Below are 14,708 nucleotides of genomic sequence, written 5' to 3' on the forward strand. Positions count from 1 at the left end.
GCACGTTAAAGGACTCCAGGTGGTCCAAATTTCCGCAGTCCCCCACTACGGCGTGCTTTGTAATCAGATCTTGGTTTTGCCTCGTAAAACAACATATTCTTTTATCCGCAGTGGCTTCTTGTATGGCTTCTTGTCGTTCTTGTATGGCTACGATAAATTTCCGGCGTCCAGTAAGTGGTAGTATGATGGCTGCGGTTTTGACAAGTGCCCAGTAGGAATAAAAGAAAAACATGAGCAGTGATCGAGAAGCCATAGACCCCGTCATGAAAAATGATCGAAATTCGTAGCACCCTTAGGAATTTTGCTTAAATAAAAGCTTGCGTCCTTGTTGAAACCACCCAGAGGCAACAAAGGCGGTTGTCACATTCGTCTAAAATATAGCAACAGGGGGCCACTGGCGTAGTCAGGAATGTCTTTCGGTAAGAGAGAAGGGGGCTGGACACGCGCTTGCTATGCATGCACCCACCCACTTGGTTACGCCCCTGAAAGGGGTGCACTGAACGCACCTGATGCAGGCGAGACCGAGAAGTGCGTTGCACTGTCTTTCGTGCGAGCAATCCGACCCGAAGCCGAGGGGCAGTGCCGTCCCTGGTGTCCCGTTGGAGACGTTGGTGGTGCTCAATGGTGTAGTAACCAATGTCGCCGCAGTAAGGCCTATTCGGTGAACGACAACAAAAAAAAGAGGCATCAACAAATATGTTTCAATTAATTATGTTGCAGTGGCTTTATATCATATAGATACTCGTATCGCTGGGTAACTGTTCCTGTAGATGCGGGTAACTGACGGCTGAATTCTTTATCAAGAAAGGAACACACATATATACCTATAGGAAACAAAAGTACATCAGAGCGCATGACAACAAGAATGAGGCACCGATTAAGTAAGTTTCCCCAGAATTACTTCAGAATCATCTTTGGTTTGGCTTGAAGATTACCCTTTAGGAGCATGCACTATAGAATTAGCTACACCATCATAGGAAGTCTCTGACCAGCACATGATGGCGTGCACCAATCCCGCGCGTTCTTTAAATCGTCTCTACGCTGCAAGTTTACTGGCCAGCTCCCTTGTCAAGCCCAGGGGGCATGATCATGGCATTCACGTGTGGATTCGGGTCCTTTTCATGTGTACCTAAACATAGCTTGTTTCCAAGTAGTGTCGCACTGGAGTGATAGCTATATACGAGTCCTTCTCTGGGCGCCCGAGAAGTGAGCAGATGACGGTGCGACTATACAGGCTTAGGAAGATGCGCACGTTCGAACATTTGCGCCACCGAATGGCTGACGCCAGTTAATACCCATTCATCCTATAGCGTTCCATTGGCGCTTCATTGGACGGAGTGCAGCAGGCTAATAAACAGACAAAGGATTCCCAAAATTAATCGTTGATCATACCTGGATGAGAGCTCTTGCTACTGCTGGGGACGTCAGTGTGATCGGGCTTGTCGTGGACGATCCTGAAGTGATCTCTGGCACTGGTAAAAAGAAAGTGTAGGATTTTTTTTAGGCTGGCTGTCTAAAAATGCGCGTGCATGCACAACGCGAGGCATGCGCGTGCACGATCACCAGAGAACCTTGAGGTACTCGATGGCTAAAGGTAGCGTCTGTAAAATTCGGAGCCAGGGCCGCAGGAATTGTATTGGACTGGGAGGCGGGTTGTAGTATCACTAAATTACTAACTTATTTTCGCCATTTTGTCGCCTGCTTTGTCTTGGATACCATGGAGATTAGCAAGCATGTAAGCAAGACTAATTTCTAATTTAGCCTGCAGTACCATTATTTTTAGTTTACTTCCGAGTACTATGCTGAAAGCACAGGCATGTGCTTTCGCTTTCTACTGTGAGATCACGAGCATAGTAGGTTTATGGTTCATCATGGCGCTCTAGCAGACGCCCGAATTGCGTTCATCCTCTTATGAAAAGCATCCACGTTTTTCAATAGTAGTTTCAGTCTACCTATTGGAAGACCTCACTGCACGAGACGCGTTTGAGAAGTACATGACTAGGGATACAGGACAAGTGAGACTCACTCCATGGCTTCCATTTGGCCGACCACAAGCTGCAGGAATGCGCAGAAAACCACACCAGTCCACAAAAGAAGCGACCGTCGGGGCGTCATGCTCGGTCCCGCGCTGACGGTATCTGGAAGCGTTCTGGAAGCCCGCCGCCCCGGACTCCAAGAGCTTATCTTGCGGGATGAACGCGGAACCGTGACCGCAGATGTCGGCCGAACGAGGCGATCTGTCACGCGGCGCGCTCTGCGCGTGCACGTATGGCTTTCTTTGTCTTCACTTCTCACTCATAATTCGTTTTTTTTTGGACTTTCTTCTTTCACTTTTGCCGTCTGTCCAGCGAGGCGCATGCTGATATCTTTACTGTACTTTTTAGTTTTCATTCGTTATGCGTTATTAAGTATTTGTTATTATTAGTTTTACTATGTTTTATCTATCCGGTTAGGGGCTGCCACGTACCAGCGACATGCGAGTCAGAATAAATGTCGCAGAATGCGAAGCTTATTCGGACTTTGGGTTCATCGGATGATAACAACAGGTCATTTGACATGCTTCTCAGGCGCGAACAAAGGAATTATTAATTCGTTGCACCACATGATGCCATTATAGCTCAGTTTATTGATTATTAATCCAATTTGGATGCGTATGTTTAGGTACTCACTTCTGCTGTGTACTGGAGCTTTGTGTGCTTATACATTTCTCATGCTTACGTGTTTGACGCTAGGACGTGCATACATTTGTTATCGCGCTTTGTCCGCCCACGCTTTCCTTATTTTCTTTATTATAAGGGTATTGCATATGACTGATCATATCATAACCACTGCATGATATCATCAATATTACCGACACTTAAAATTTCACTTTCAGACCTAATTGGTCTATAGATTAGAGCCCCGGTGCAGAGCTATAAACACCTTCAGATCTCGGTGATCGTCAGACTGCTTGTACTGCACCCGTCTTTTCATTCAGCATACTGCGGCAGTACGCGAACGCATCGAATTGTGAGATAGGTAGCACTTATTTAGCGAGCAGTTGATATGTATAGCTTTGAACAGGATTTCGCTCCTGGAGGAAATGCGCTCCTTTCGATTGCCTGTTGCGCTCCTCTTGGGCACACGAATGAACTCTCAAGTAAAAGGACGGATAAACTATTACCAGCTGATTTATTTATTCACTCACTCACTCACTCACTCACTCACTCACTCACTCACTCACTCACTCACTCACTCACTCACTCACTCACTCACTCACTCACTCACTCACTCACTCACTCACTCATTGACTGACTTACTTTGCTTACTTTTACTTACTCTACTTACTTACTTCTTACTTTACTTGCTTGCTTACTTACTTCACTTATCCACTTACTTACTTACATTACTTCTCACTTACTTTACTTCTTACTTACTTTACTTACTTACTTTTACTTACTTGCTCTAATTACTTTACTTCTTACTTACTTTACTTATTCGCATACTTACTTACTCACTCACTTACTTACTCACTTTACTTACTTACTCACTTTACTTACTTACTTTACTTTTTACTTACTTTACTTATTCACCTACTTACTTACTTACTCACTTACTTACTTACTTTACTTACTTACTTACTTACTTACTTACTTACTTACTTACTTACTTACTTACTTACTTACTTACTTACTTACTAACTTACTTACTTACTTACTTACTTACTTACTTACTTACTTACTTACTTACTTACTTACTTACTTACTTTACTTACTTCTTACTTTCAGCGCCCCAATGCAACATGTGGCACACGATAGAGCGACGCTGTAGTGGAGGACCCCGGATTCGTTCGAACTACTCGGGGCTCTTTAGCAGCAATAAAGTTTATTTGCCAACAGAGCAGGCGACGTCTGCACCCAAGGTGGGCGGCGACCTCAGTCCAGGAAGCCGTGGGCCCTGCCTGTGCGCCGCGCGCTGTCCACCAGGCTCGCCTGGTCACTCCGCCAATAATAATAATAATAATAATAATAATAATAATAATAATAATAATAATAATAATAATAATAATAATAATAATAATAATAATAATAATAATAATAATAATAATAATAATAATAATAATAAATACTCGTGCACAAAACATGAAAGCTTTAGCTAAATGTGCCACAATTGCTGACAAGAATGCAGAAATAAAGTAAATTCTCAATCTAGTATATGCTGCTGACAGTGCAGTTTGCGGCTTTGAAGCTGGTCGGGGCACAGCATGGTATTGGCGTGCTCAAAAAAAGGTTTTAATCTTTTTAAAAGGCGGGAGCTGACGCAGGCGCTTTCCATTTTTCGTTGTGGTGCTTGTTAAGTCGTCAGTCCTCACATCACCGGCAACTGCGCTTTCCGTGCTCGTATGTTGACATTTCTAGTGGCATTGCCGTACATTTGTGTCACGCTTCTGCCTGTCGTGTAGAGACTTGGTGAAGATGTCCTCTTGGCCACATCAGGGCGAGAAAATTGTTTAATAAATCAAGATTAACATAAAATAAATGTTTTCTTTAGATTGTTGCTCCGGGTGATCTAGTGCCTCGCTTGATCCCCTCCCCCCCCCCCCCCAATGCTTCATAGGCTTCATCGCCTCTCTTTTTTCATGCTGGTGGCCAGAGCAGGCTCTAGTTACTTCAGCGTCCAGTGAAGGTATGCTCCTGGGAGGCGCTATTTACATGGAGCAGCATTGTCTGCCTAACCGGACCCTTTAATCTGATTTGCAACTAGAGACAAGTTTTACATTTAAAATAGCGTGAGGCTTGTCACTTGTGATAGCACTGCAATGCATACTAATAATGCGGCAGAAGTTGACCGTGAGGCAGCCCTATTAGAAAAATCCGGACTTATAGCTACCTTAACGCGCCCCTAAATCAATTTTCCATTTCGCTTTCTTCAATGTGTGGCCGCAGTAGCAGATCCAGCGAAATGCATAGATATTTCAGTGGCGTTAATATAATCATCATTACCTCCGTGCATTAATTGGCTTGAGAAGCGGCTAATCACTTTGAGCAGGCTAAAGTAAGCAAAAATTGAGGGCGCACTATAGAGCGTCGAAGCAGTGCCACGAAAGAGCAAGCTACTCGAATATCGAGCCGAGTCGCGCTCGCAGAGTTTTGAATTGCTGTCTCAAAGCATGAATTCATATATGGTGTGGCAAAGTAAAAAAAAAAGAAACATGTGATTTTGTGTGTTTCCATTGCTATGGATGTTGGCACACCAGTAAAAAAATGACCCCTTCTTTCACGCCGAAAATGTGCGCAGCAGTGTACAACATTTGTCGTATGTGAAAGCGAGCAATTTTGCTATTGGCCTCAAGTAACAAAGCAAAATTCGCGCCATTTCTGTTGCTCTAAGCAAGAGCGTGCATGCAGTTTCGATATTAGCACAACACTGGCAGACCGGTCCCACCGTGCCAGTGTTGACTCAACATGCCGTGTAGAGTGGGCGTCTCCCACGACGGAACCGGGAGATTGAGTTTCCTGGCGACGTCGTGAACCTGCTGGACGGCCCAGAGTTGGGGAGCGAGTTCATCGCTCCGGATTGCTTTTTCAAACTTGCGCTTGTCCGGTTCGGAGTTTATGTGAGCGTGTCGTCATAACTGTGACGTCACTTCCATGCGTGGCAGCAGCGAACGGCCACCTGCGCGTGCGGCGCTGCGCCAGTGTCGCTGATTTGCTTTCGCTTGTGTGGTTTTCTATTTAGTTTTCCAAACTTCCGCAGCGAATAGTGGCGCTAGTGCTCACCCCACCTAAAGCCCCTTAAACTTCGTAAAGTAGTGCCACGCTTTGAAGAATGCTGCCTCCTCCTCGCGCGCTCTGGCCGAGGCCGCTCCGCGTCGCTACTGGCCTAATAGCATCACGTGGGCCCACGCGCCTTGCTTCAGCGCCATTTTTGCTCGAGAAGCGTCTACGGAGTGGCGAGGAGCGCATGTTGGGGCCGTTGCTACGCTCGAGCAATGTAGGTGGCGCCACGGTCCAGAAGAGAGTGCGAAAGGGAGGAGAAACGAGGAGAAGTGGCGAGGCGGAGGAGGAGAGTGGTACTACTTTACGAAGTTTAAGGGGCTTCCCCCACCTACCCCCATCCCATAGAGAAAGAAATGCCCACCCCGTGGCTGGCCGCACGCAAGGGCAGCAAGCATTTTCAGCTAGAGCACGGAAGGTTTATAGGCTTGATACACGTTTATTTCTACGATAACGTGTATCAAGCCGAATTTGCAGTGCTTGCTCAATCCACTCGCAACGTCATTCTTGGCCTCGATTTCCTACAACAGTGTGCCACTGCTGACTGTGGTACTGGCGAGTTTTTCCTGTCTTTTCCTTCTACCTTAGGCTGTTACTTTCATCTTCAAAAAGGATATATACTGCTGATAATAAAAAGTAACTTTTATTCCACAAGGGATAACTTTTTTAGCCCTATTGGTGCCACCTCCGCCAGACGAAAAACTGCAAAGGAAGGAGCCTGACTCCTTTACAGTAAAGCACAGGAGCTTACAGTCGTCCTTGCTCTCGTCTATGCTCTTGTCCTCCTTGCTCGCCTTGCTGACCGGCGTCCATCTCGTGATCGTCCACCACATCGTCGACGTCCATGTCGAGCTCATTTTCCGCCAGCTTCTGCAAAATCAGGTATTGTAACAGTCAATTTATGGAAATACACGAACGAGCACACCCACATAATTGCGTACCTGGCAGTCATGTTTGCCACGAGCCGGATGGCTTGTCTTCTTAACCACTGGTTTTTAGAAACTTCTTCTCGAGCTCTGGCCAGCTCTGACCTAGCCTCCGTCAATTCAGTGGTCACGTTCATAAATCGTTTGCTAAGGCCTACGGCCATTTTCTCCAATCGCCTACTTTCCGACAGTGCGATAGTTTTCTTGCGCTCCGCGCTTGCCAATTTCTCGGTCAGTTCATGAAGCTCCGCTTTTAAACTGCGCAACTCCGCCATTGCGGTCTCCTTTTCCTCTCTGACATCGGCACAATCGCATGGTTTGAACTCCACGCCATGTAAATGAACGATGCTTGCTTCTGGCACGGGAGTTCTGCAGGTGGCGCAGCTCTGTTCAGTTTCCAGCCACGTACCCAGACAGAACTCGTGGTACACATGGCCGCACCTGGTCGTCACTAGTTGACTGGGCTCGCCGGTATACTGACTAAGCAGACATTACAAACTACCGACATCGTCGGTAATTGAGACTAGAGATGATGTGCGACGGTGGCTTCGATGGACACGCGCGAGCAACCAACCAACCAGGGGTCGCCCTCTGGCAGCAGGTTGACGCCCCACTACCTCCCTGAGCCATTCAGGCCGAGTATTACATGGCTCAGCTGATGTTCAGTAGGTAATCGGGTGTATATGTATTTACCGAGTACAATTAACATCATACGCGACATGCCTCCACTACCCGCCGTGGTTGCTCAGTGGCTATGGTGTTGGGCTGCTGAGCACGAGGTCGCGGGATCGAATCCCGGCCACGGCGGCCGCATTTCGATGGGGGCGAAATGCGAAAACACCCGTGTACTTAGATTTAGGTGCACGTTAAAGAACCCCAGGTGGTCGAAATTTCCGGAGTCCTCCACTACGGCGTGCCTCATAATCAGAAAGTGGTTTTGGCACGTAAAACCCCAAATATTATTATTATCACATGCCTCCACTGACCCGCCGTGGTTGCTTCGTGGCCATGGCGTAGGGCTGCTGAGCACGAGGTCGCGGGACCGGATCCCGGCTACGGCGGCCGCATTTCGATGGGGGCGAAATGCGCAAGAAAAGCCGTGTTACATGTGTTTTCGGTGCACGTTAAGGAACCCCAGGCAGTCAAAATTTCCGGATTCCTCCACTAATCAGAAAGTGATTTTGGCATGTAAAACCACATGATTTAATAAATAATTAATGCCTCCAATGCAATAAATTTCGACAATTCCTGTGCCACCTATTTGCGACAGTGCGCCACCTATTTGCATCGACAGTCGCCGTACGGTGTGTGTAAATTGGGAGTCATTGTCGCTGTGTCGCTGTACCGTCGGTCCGCTTTGCGTGGTCCTAACGGCCGCCGATAACCGTTGTGGCACTGCCCCCTGCCGTGCCACGTCGCAGAAAGAAGGCCCCGCAAATGAGAGGCGTTTTCGAGCTTCTTTGAAGGAACTATTTTCTTTTACTTTGAGGGTGATAATTTCTTTTAGAGCGCAGCTCTTTGGCGTCCGTTCCTGGGTTTCGCGTCGGCGTTGTCGTCGGCCTCGTAACCAGCTCCGCCCCCCTTTCATCCCCCCAGCGCTAGCAGCGACCGACTGATACCGCTGGATGCCGCTGACGCCGCTAGAGAGTCAAGATAACGTGACTGCATAGAACACCGTCGCCGCCATGCAGAAAGAGGAGGAAAGGGTCCCCCCCCCCCCCTGGTTCTTAGCGCTGCGGAAGCGAGGGTATCATATTGTTTGTGTCGGCATCGGCGGCGTTGTCCCTGAAACCAACTCCGCAGCTGGGGTTGACTCACTATCGGCGTCAGCGGCATCAGTCAGTCGCTGCTATCTCTTCCCTCCTCCCTTTATCGTGTTGTCCGCTTGCTGCACGCGCTTCTGCCCCCATCGTTTGCCGCTGGGTGTACACGCCGCCCCCCTCCCACCCCTTCCTGCGAGCCTCCGGTTGTCAAAGCGCCGGCTCGAACTTTGAAGTTGGCGAACTGTGCGCCGCAAAGTTGCCCAACGGCTTGCTGGTAGTAGCTGCCTACTTCGCCCCTACCGCACTCACGAAAGACGTCGTGCACTTCCTGCAACTCGCATTAACCGTCCATCGATCCACACCGATGTTAGTAGTGGGGGACTTTAATGTTGACATAAAGACAAACAGCAATTTCCTAACACTTATGCGGGAGAACATCCCGTTCCTCTCGCTCGTAACGCGTCCCACGGCTGTGACAACCTCGCGAGGCACTTGTATAGATCTCGTCTTTGAGAATCAAGCATTGGTGTACCAAGTCGAACATATATCAGTCTATTTCTCCGACCACAAAGCTTCCTTCATGACTGTCAAGAACTGTTAGTGGAGTCTTTGTTAAAGGAATACGTGTGAAAAATAAAAAAAAATTCTGTGATAGCGCATACATGTGTTGCTCGATTTCTTTGCCTCAATCTATCGAAAAGGTGAAACAGCTTATTTGCTGCGCTCAAATTTCGCATTAGGAAGTAACGTAATCGTCTGTAATTTTTTTTCTTTCTTCCATAAGGGAGAAGAGCGAGAATATGCTGGGTGTTCACCATCCCAATTTGCACAGTGGGGAGGATCATTGCAGTTATCTGCAGGGTGCTCGTGTGATGCGCACATTGCACAAGTGGTACAGCCCCTGCAGCTCTGAGAGTCGTGACCGAACATTTGGCACTTAAAACAGCGTCAAGGGTTTGGAATGTACGGCCTCACATTTATTTTCATGTAGCCGGTTTCGATGTGTTCAGGAAGTGTGACCGTACAAAAGGTAAGTATGAGGTATTTGTTTGTTTGTTTTTCACCAAACGCTTGCTGACGCAGACGCCCCTGCAGGGAAGCCGCTCTACCTTGCAAACACTGAAAGCCAGAAACATTAAGAAAAGTTTAATGCTACATAGCACACAGTACAAGTTAATGCAAGACACGCCAATGCCGCATCAGCGATTTCAGGAAAGAAACTGCACATGGCAACGTACACTAGAAAATACTGCCACACATGTTATGCTACTAGACAGTGACTGGTATTAAGTATGAGCAAAGAATTGGTTGTCCTTTAATGTTTGGATGAGGAAGAGGAATGACCTTTAACAAGAATGTGGAATGAAAAAGCTTGCATTCATTGAAAAAAATATATATACTTGGCACAAATGGTATTTGACAAGGCCAGGAAGCTCATTAAGGAAGAGTAAACAGACGGAACTCTTTTTGCCAGCGTCGTCTGTGCTTGTTCAGAGGTTGCAGGTACATCTGAAGACACAGAATTTTTGTTGTTGAGGTACCTGGCTGACTCGGGCCAATATCCGTGCTGGTGACATGATGGCAGACGCTGTTTTCTCTTTTGACACAGTCGTCTGTAGACTTGATATCTCATCCAAATACTTCTGGAACGACTTCTTTGTTCGTGGTGCAAAGCCTTGCGAATTCGGCTTCAGCCCTTTCCTGTTGGTGTAGATGGGAGCTCCCATGACGACCAAGATGCGCTTGGCACACACTCTGTTGGGGCAGAACAGTGACACATTAGATACAGCAGAGATTATCCAAAGTCATGTAGTCATTTCTTTTATGTTCGAACCAATTATGCTGAACTGTAAATACGAAAAAACGTTCATATCCTCTGTTACAAGCAAATTACATATATCTCAAGACTAGCAAGCCAATACAGCATATATCATGCATATTTATTTCTGAACCAGGTGTTGTTTACGTTGTAGTAGCAGCCCAAGTCGACACAATGACCTTGTTTTAGCAGGAAGCAACCTCTCTTTAGTGCTGGAGTTTGTTGCTTTATACTAATGCCGTCCTCATTACTGCATGTCTGGAAAAAAATGTTGGCTGCATCCGAAATTCAATAAGCACAATTTTGCAATGCGAAAAGGTGTGACATATACGGACCAAGCGACCAATTTCTTCGTCGGTCGGTCGGTCGGTTGGGTATTTGTCACACCGGGTATATGTCTCTGATTATGTGTAGATTTTTCATAAAGTCAATGTAACCTCACTTCAAATGCGTAGCCGAAACTGGGTATGTGCCGCAGTTTATTGGACGGCTATAATCGGAATCATTGTAACTGCAAAATTTGCAGTTCTCACGTGCTTTTCTTCAGCAAAACTGGCTCCGCCAAGCTTGCATCACTGAAATGATGAAATCCGGCTAGTGTCAGATTCAATGAACGTCTTTGACGTGAATTTCGGTCACTGCATAGGTGCCACGGGCATCTGGTTCTCTTCAATCAACCTAGCTCATTTCAACTTGCATAACTGGGTATACGAAACTATAGGGGTGTGCCAAGCTGCAATGAACTTCTGCGAAACCTTGTTAACCCCAACTTGCATCACTAGGTATGAGCCACACTTCAATGTAGTGAGAGAGAGAGAGAGAACAACTTTAGTGAAAATGCCTGCAGAGTCGGTTAGGCTCCCTCCACGCAGGGAGGACAAGCTTTCACCGCGACGCGGCCACTACGTCAGTCTCGTGCATTGTGCTCCTCGAGGTCTGCGTGCCTCGCTACTTCCGGGGATCCGAGAGGGTCGCCGCCCCCTTCCTGGGGGTGCTGCTCCCTTCTCCTCGGTTTCGCGCAGTCGCTGCCTCTCTAGAGCTGCCGAGACCTGCTGGACGGCCTTGAGTTGTGTCTCTTGGTCATAACTCCTCGTTGCAGCCTCTAGCTGCGGCGGGATCGTTGTCTTCTCGCTGGCTTCACGCGGATTTATACTACAGTCCCAAAGGATGTGGGCCGCGGTGACTCTCTCCTTAGCGCACAGTCTACAAACGTCACTTGCGTACACGCTCGGACACACGTGCTTAGCTAGCACCGGGGTGAGCAGGGACCCCGTCTGTAATTGCCTGTATAGCACTGCCTCCTTCCGGGTAAGCCCCGGATGAGGTGGCGGCATAGTCTGTCTGTTAAGTCTGTACCACTTCACTATTTCGTTGAAGGTGGTCATCTTGTCCTTGGCACTGCACCGCGACCAACACTCCGAGTCGGCCGTGCTTGCAGCTGCGCGGTTGGTTAGTCCTCGCGCGGCTGAGTTGGCCGTCTCGTTGTGGTTCACGTTCCCGCGTTCCGACACGTCACTGCCCATGTGGGCCGGAAACCACTTGATCACCACAGGTCTTTTGTGTTCGATGTGTTCGGCCTTGCGCAGTATGCGCGCGGCCTCACTACATACCCTACCCTTGGCGTAGTTCTTCACTGCCGTTCTAGAGTCACACAACACTGTAGTGCATCCGGGGTCGGAGATGGCCAAGACGATGGCCACCTCCTCCGCCCGGTGTGCCTCTCGAGTCCGGACGCTCGCCGCAGTCTTCGTTGCACCCGTCGATGCCCCGACAGCCACCACCGCGTATGCGTCGCTGCTCCCTCGATACTCCGCCGCGTCCACGTAGACGGCTCCTTCTTCTCTGGCGTGGAGGTCCACGAGAGCCCTGGCCCTCGCCAACCTCCGCTCCTTGTTGTGCTCGGGGTTCACGTTCCTCGGGATCGGGTAGACCCTGAGCTTTCTGTTGATGCTATCCGGTATAGGTACGTCTTCCTGCTGGTTGGCTTCCCTCGGCTCGAGGCCAAGGTCCCGCAGTATCTGTCTTCCGGTTCTCGTTTCAGAGAGACGCTCGAGTTGCGCCGTTCTCTGTGCTTCGGCTATTTCGTCCAGCGTGTTGTGGACTCCCAGCGCCATGAATTTTTCGGTACTCGTGCTCCCGAGGAGGCCGAGTGCCGCCTTATACGCCTTGCATATGGTGGCGTCTATCTTGTTACGTTCGCTCGGCCTCCAGTTGTGGAAGGCGGCAACGTACGTTATGTGGCTAACTGCGAAGGATTGAACGAGCCTAGTCAGGCTCTCCTCCTTCATCCCCGCTCTTCTGTTGGACACCCTCTTGATGAGTCTCATTGCCGCGGCCGCTTTGCCCACGAACTTGTTGACCGTTTCACCGTTAACACGGTTTCGCTGGATGAGCAGCCCGAGCACTCGAATCTTCTCGACCTCCGGTATTACCTGTCCTCCCGCTGTCTTGATCGTAATCTTGGGACGCTCCTACTTGGCTTCCATATTCTTTCTTTTCCTGCCCGCTCCTGTCGGTGGAATCACCAGCAGTTCTGACTTGGCCGGAGAGCATACGAGTCCAGACCCGCCCAGCTGCTCCGCGATGGCGTTGACCGCTTCTTGCAGCGTTGTCTCGATGTGTCCGTCGCTTCCTCCCGGTACCCATAGCGTAACGTCGTCGGCGTAGATGGTGTGCCGGACTCCCGCTACTCTTTCTAGCCTTTTGGCCACCCCGATCATCACGAGGTTGAAGAGTAGCGGGGAGATCACCGAGCCCTGCGGAGTTCCCACGCTGCCCAGCTTCTTCTCTTCGAGCTTCAGGTCTCCCGCGCAGATTTCGGTGGTCCGTTCCGTCAAGAAGTCTTTGATGTACTGGTAAGTCCTTCTGCCCATGTTTAGCCTGGATACTTGGGCCAAGATAGTCGAGTGCCTCACTTTATCGAAGGCGCTCTGCAAGTCCAGCCCGAGTATGGCTCTGTTGTCATTGGTGCCCGTCATATCGTCGATGATCTCGTTCTTCAGTAAGATCATGGCGTCTTGCGTCCCGAGCTTCTTACGAAACCCGATGATGGAATTTGGGTAAAGCTCCGATTCTTCCAGGTAACGCTGCCACCTGTTTATGAGAACGTGCTCGAGGACCTTTCCCACGCACGAAGTCAGCGAGATCGGCCTGAGGTTCTCTATGTTGGGCGGCTTGCCAGGCTTGGGGATGAGGATCGTCTTGGCTGATTTCCATTGCTTGGGCAGCCTTCCTTCTTGCCAGCACTTGTTGTAGAAGTTCGTGAGCGCTTCGATGGCCGCTTCGTTGAGGTTCTTGAGCGCTCTGTTGGTCACTCGATCGGGACCCGCGGCGGACCTGCCATTGAGATCCTGCAGGGCAATTCTGACTTCCCACGTCTGGATGTCTCGGTCTAGCGTCTCGTTCTCGTTTCCTTGGTAATCTGGGTGTCTTTCCGTGGGGGTGGTCGGTAGGTACTTGGCGTCCAAGCGCCTCTTGACCTCGTCCTCCCCGTGTTCGCAGATCGCCTTGTGTAGGATCCTGGCCAGGTTGTTTTGTTGGTGGCCCTTGGTCTTGGTTTCGTCGAGGAGGTGCCGCAGCATGTAGTGTAATGTAGTGAAATTGGAATGAAATGAGTCAAGGAGTGTATTATACAAAGAAAGGCGTTCAGGAAACCTTGAGAATTTCCCAAATTCCTCTGCTCTCCCTGGTACGCAAGATCATTGTTAGCCACAAAGGCTGATTGCCGTGGAAAACATAGACCTTTTATTTTTTCGACCATTTGTAAAATTATAAAATAAAATAATGTGCACTAATGTAAAAATAAACCTTTTTTTATAAAGACTATTGGCTATAAAATTATCGTTGCTCTACCCAATCTTTTCCTACAAAATTGTTTTCTCGAGGTTAAGTTACAAAAAAAAAAATTATTTCACAACAATAATTTCATTGTTTGATTTCAAAATTCAATTCAATTCAAATAAAAAAGTATTTCAAGATGTCTACCTTACACTGCCTTACTTTCGCTTTTAAGAAAAAAGAAATAGCTAAATTTAACAACAAAATCATTAACATAGCCACACTGCTATTAGTAGAAACAGTTACATGATAAATAACTCTTAAAGGAATCGTACGACTTTCGTGATTAATTCTCCCTTAGAGATATACAGGAGACGTTATACGGCTAATGCGGCTAATTCCAAATCTTATATACGTTTTATTTATACAAGGTCCCGATAATTTATAAACGAATTCAGAAGTCACGCGACTCTGAGCGTTTTCCATAGAAATTTCATTGGTCGTATGGCGTCATCCGAGATTTCCTTTATTCTATCAAATAATTCATTCCGATGTGTTTCGCTGAGAATTTGCTTAGAGGACATCAAAGGAGCACATTATAAAGTGAATACAATATACTCTCTACACATGGTCGAAGGACACCACACGGGCCCGTACGAAAGGTTTG

At 48.2% G+C, this 14,708-nt stretch overlaps 1 protein-coding gene, 1 long non-coding RNA gene and 1 pseudogene across 4 annotated transcripts in view; all 3 read right to left on the minus strand.

Moving 5' to 3' along the window:
• Positions 1 to 14,708, minus strand: part of LOC135898188 (uncharacterized) — a 55,736-nt gene that overhangs the window by 19,137 nt on the left and 21,891 nt on the right. For 2 of the 3 annotated variants that reach the window (XM_065427008.2, XM_065427006.2), the window contains exons 1-3: positions 2,027 to 2,255; positions 1,393 to 1,472; positions 507 to 654 (exon numbers count right to left, since the gene is read on the minus strand). The exons of the other annotated variant lie outside the window; for it this stretch is intronic. In XM_065427008.2, coding sequence (XP_065283080.1) covers positions 507 to 654; positions 1,393 to 1,472; positions 2,027 to 2,115 — 317 coding nt within the window. In that variant the 5' untranslated portion in view covers positions 2,116 to 2,255. Of the gene's footprint in view, positions 1 to 506; positions 655 to 1,392; positions 1,473 to 2,026; positions 2,256 to 14,708 lie in introns of those variants that run through there. 3 annotated transcript variants of the gene reach the window in all.
• Positions 6,381 to 7,268, minus strand: LOC135898091 (uncharacterized). The gene is made up of 2 exons (XR_010563261.1): positions 6,698 to 7,268; positions 6,381 to 6,626 (listed from the first exon to the last, which is right to left on the minus strand). It is a non-coding gene; the product is annotated as an uncharacterized lncRNA (long non-coding RNA).
• Positions 10,247 to 14,661, minus strand: LOC135898187 (uncharacterized; annotated as a pseudogene).

The sequence above is a fragment of the Dermacentor albipictus genome, chromosome 3, assembly GCF_038994185.2.
Source record: "Dermacentor albipictus isolate Rhodes 1998 colony chromosome 3, USDA_Dalb.pri_finalv2, whole genome shotgun sequence".
NCBI lineage: Eukaryota > Metazoa > Arthropoda > Arachnida > Ixodida > Ixodidae > Dermacentor > Dermacentor albipictus.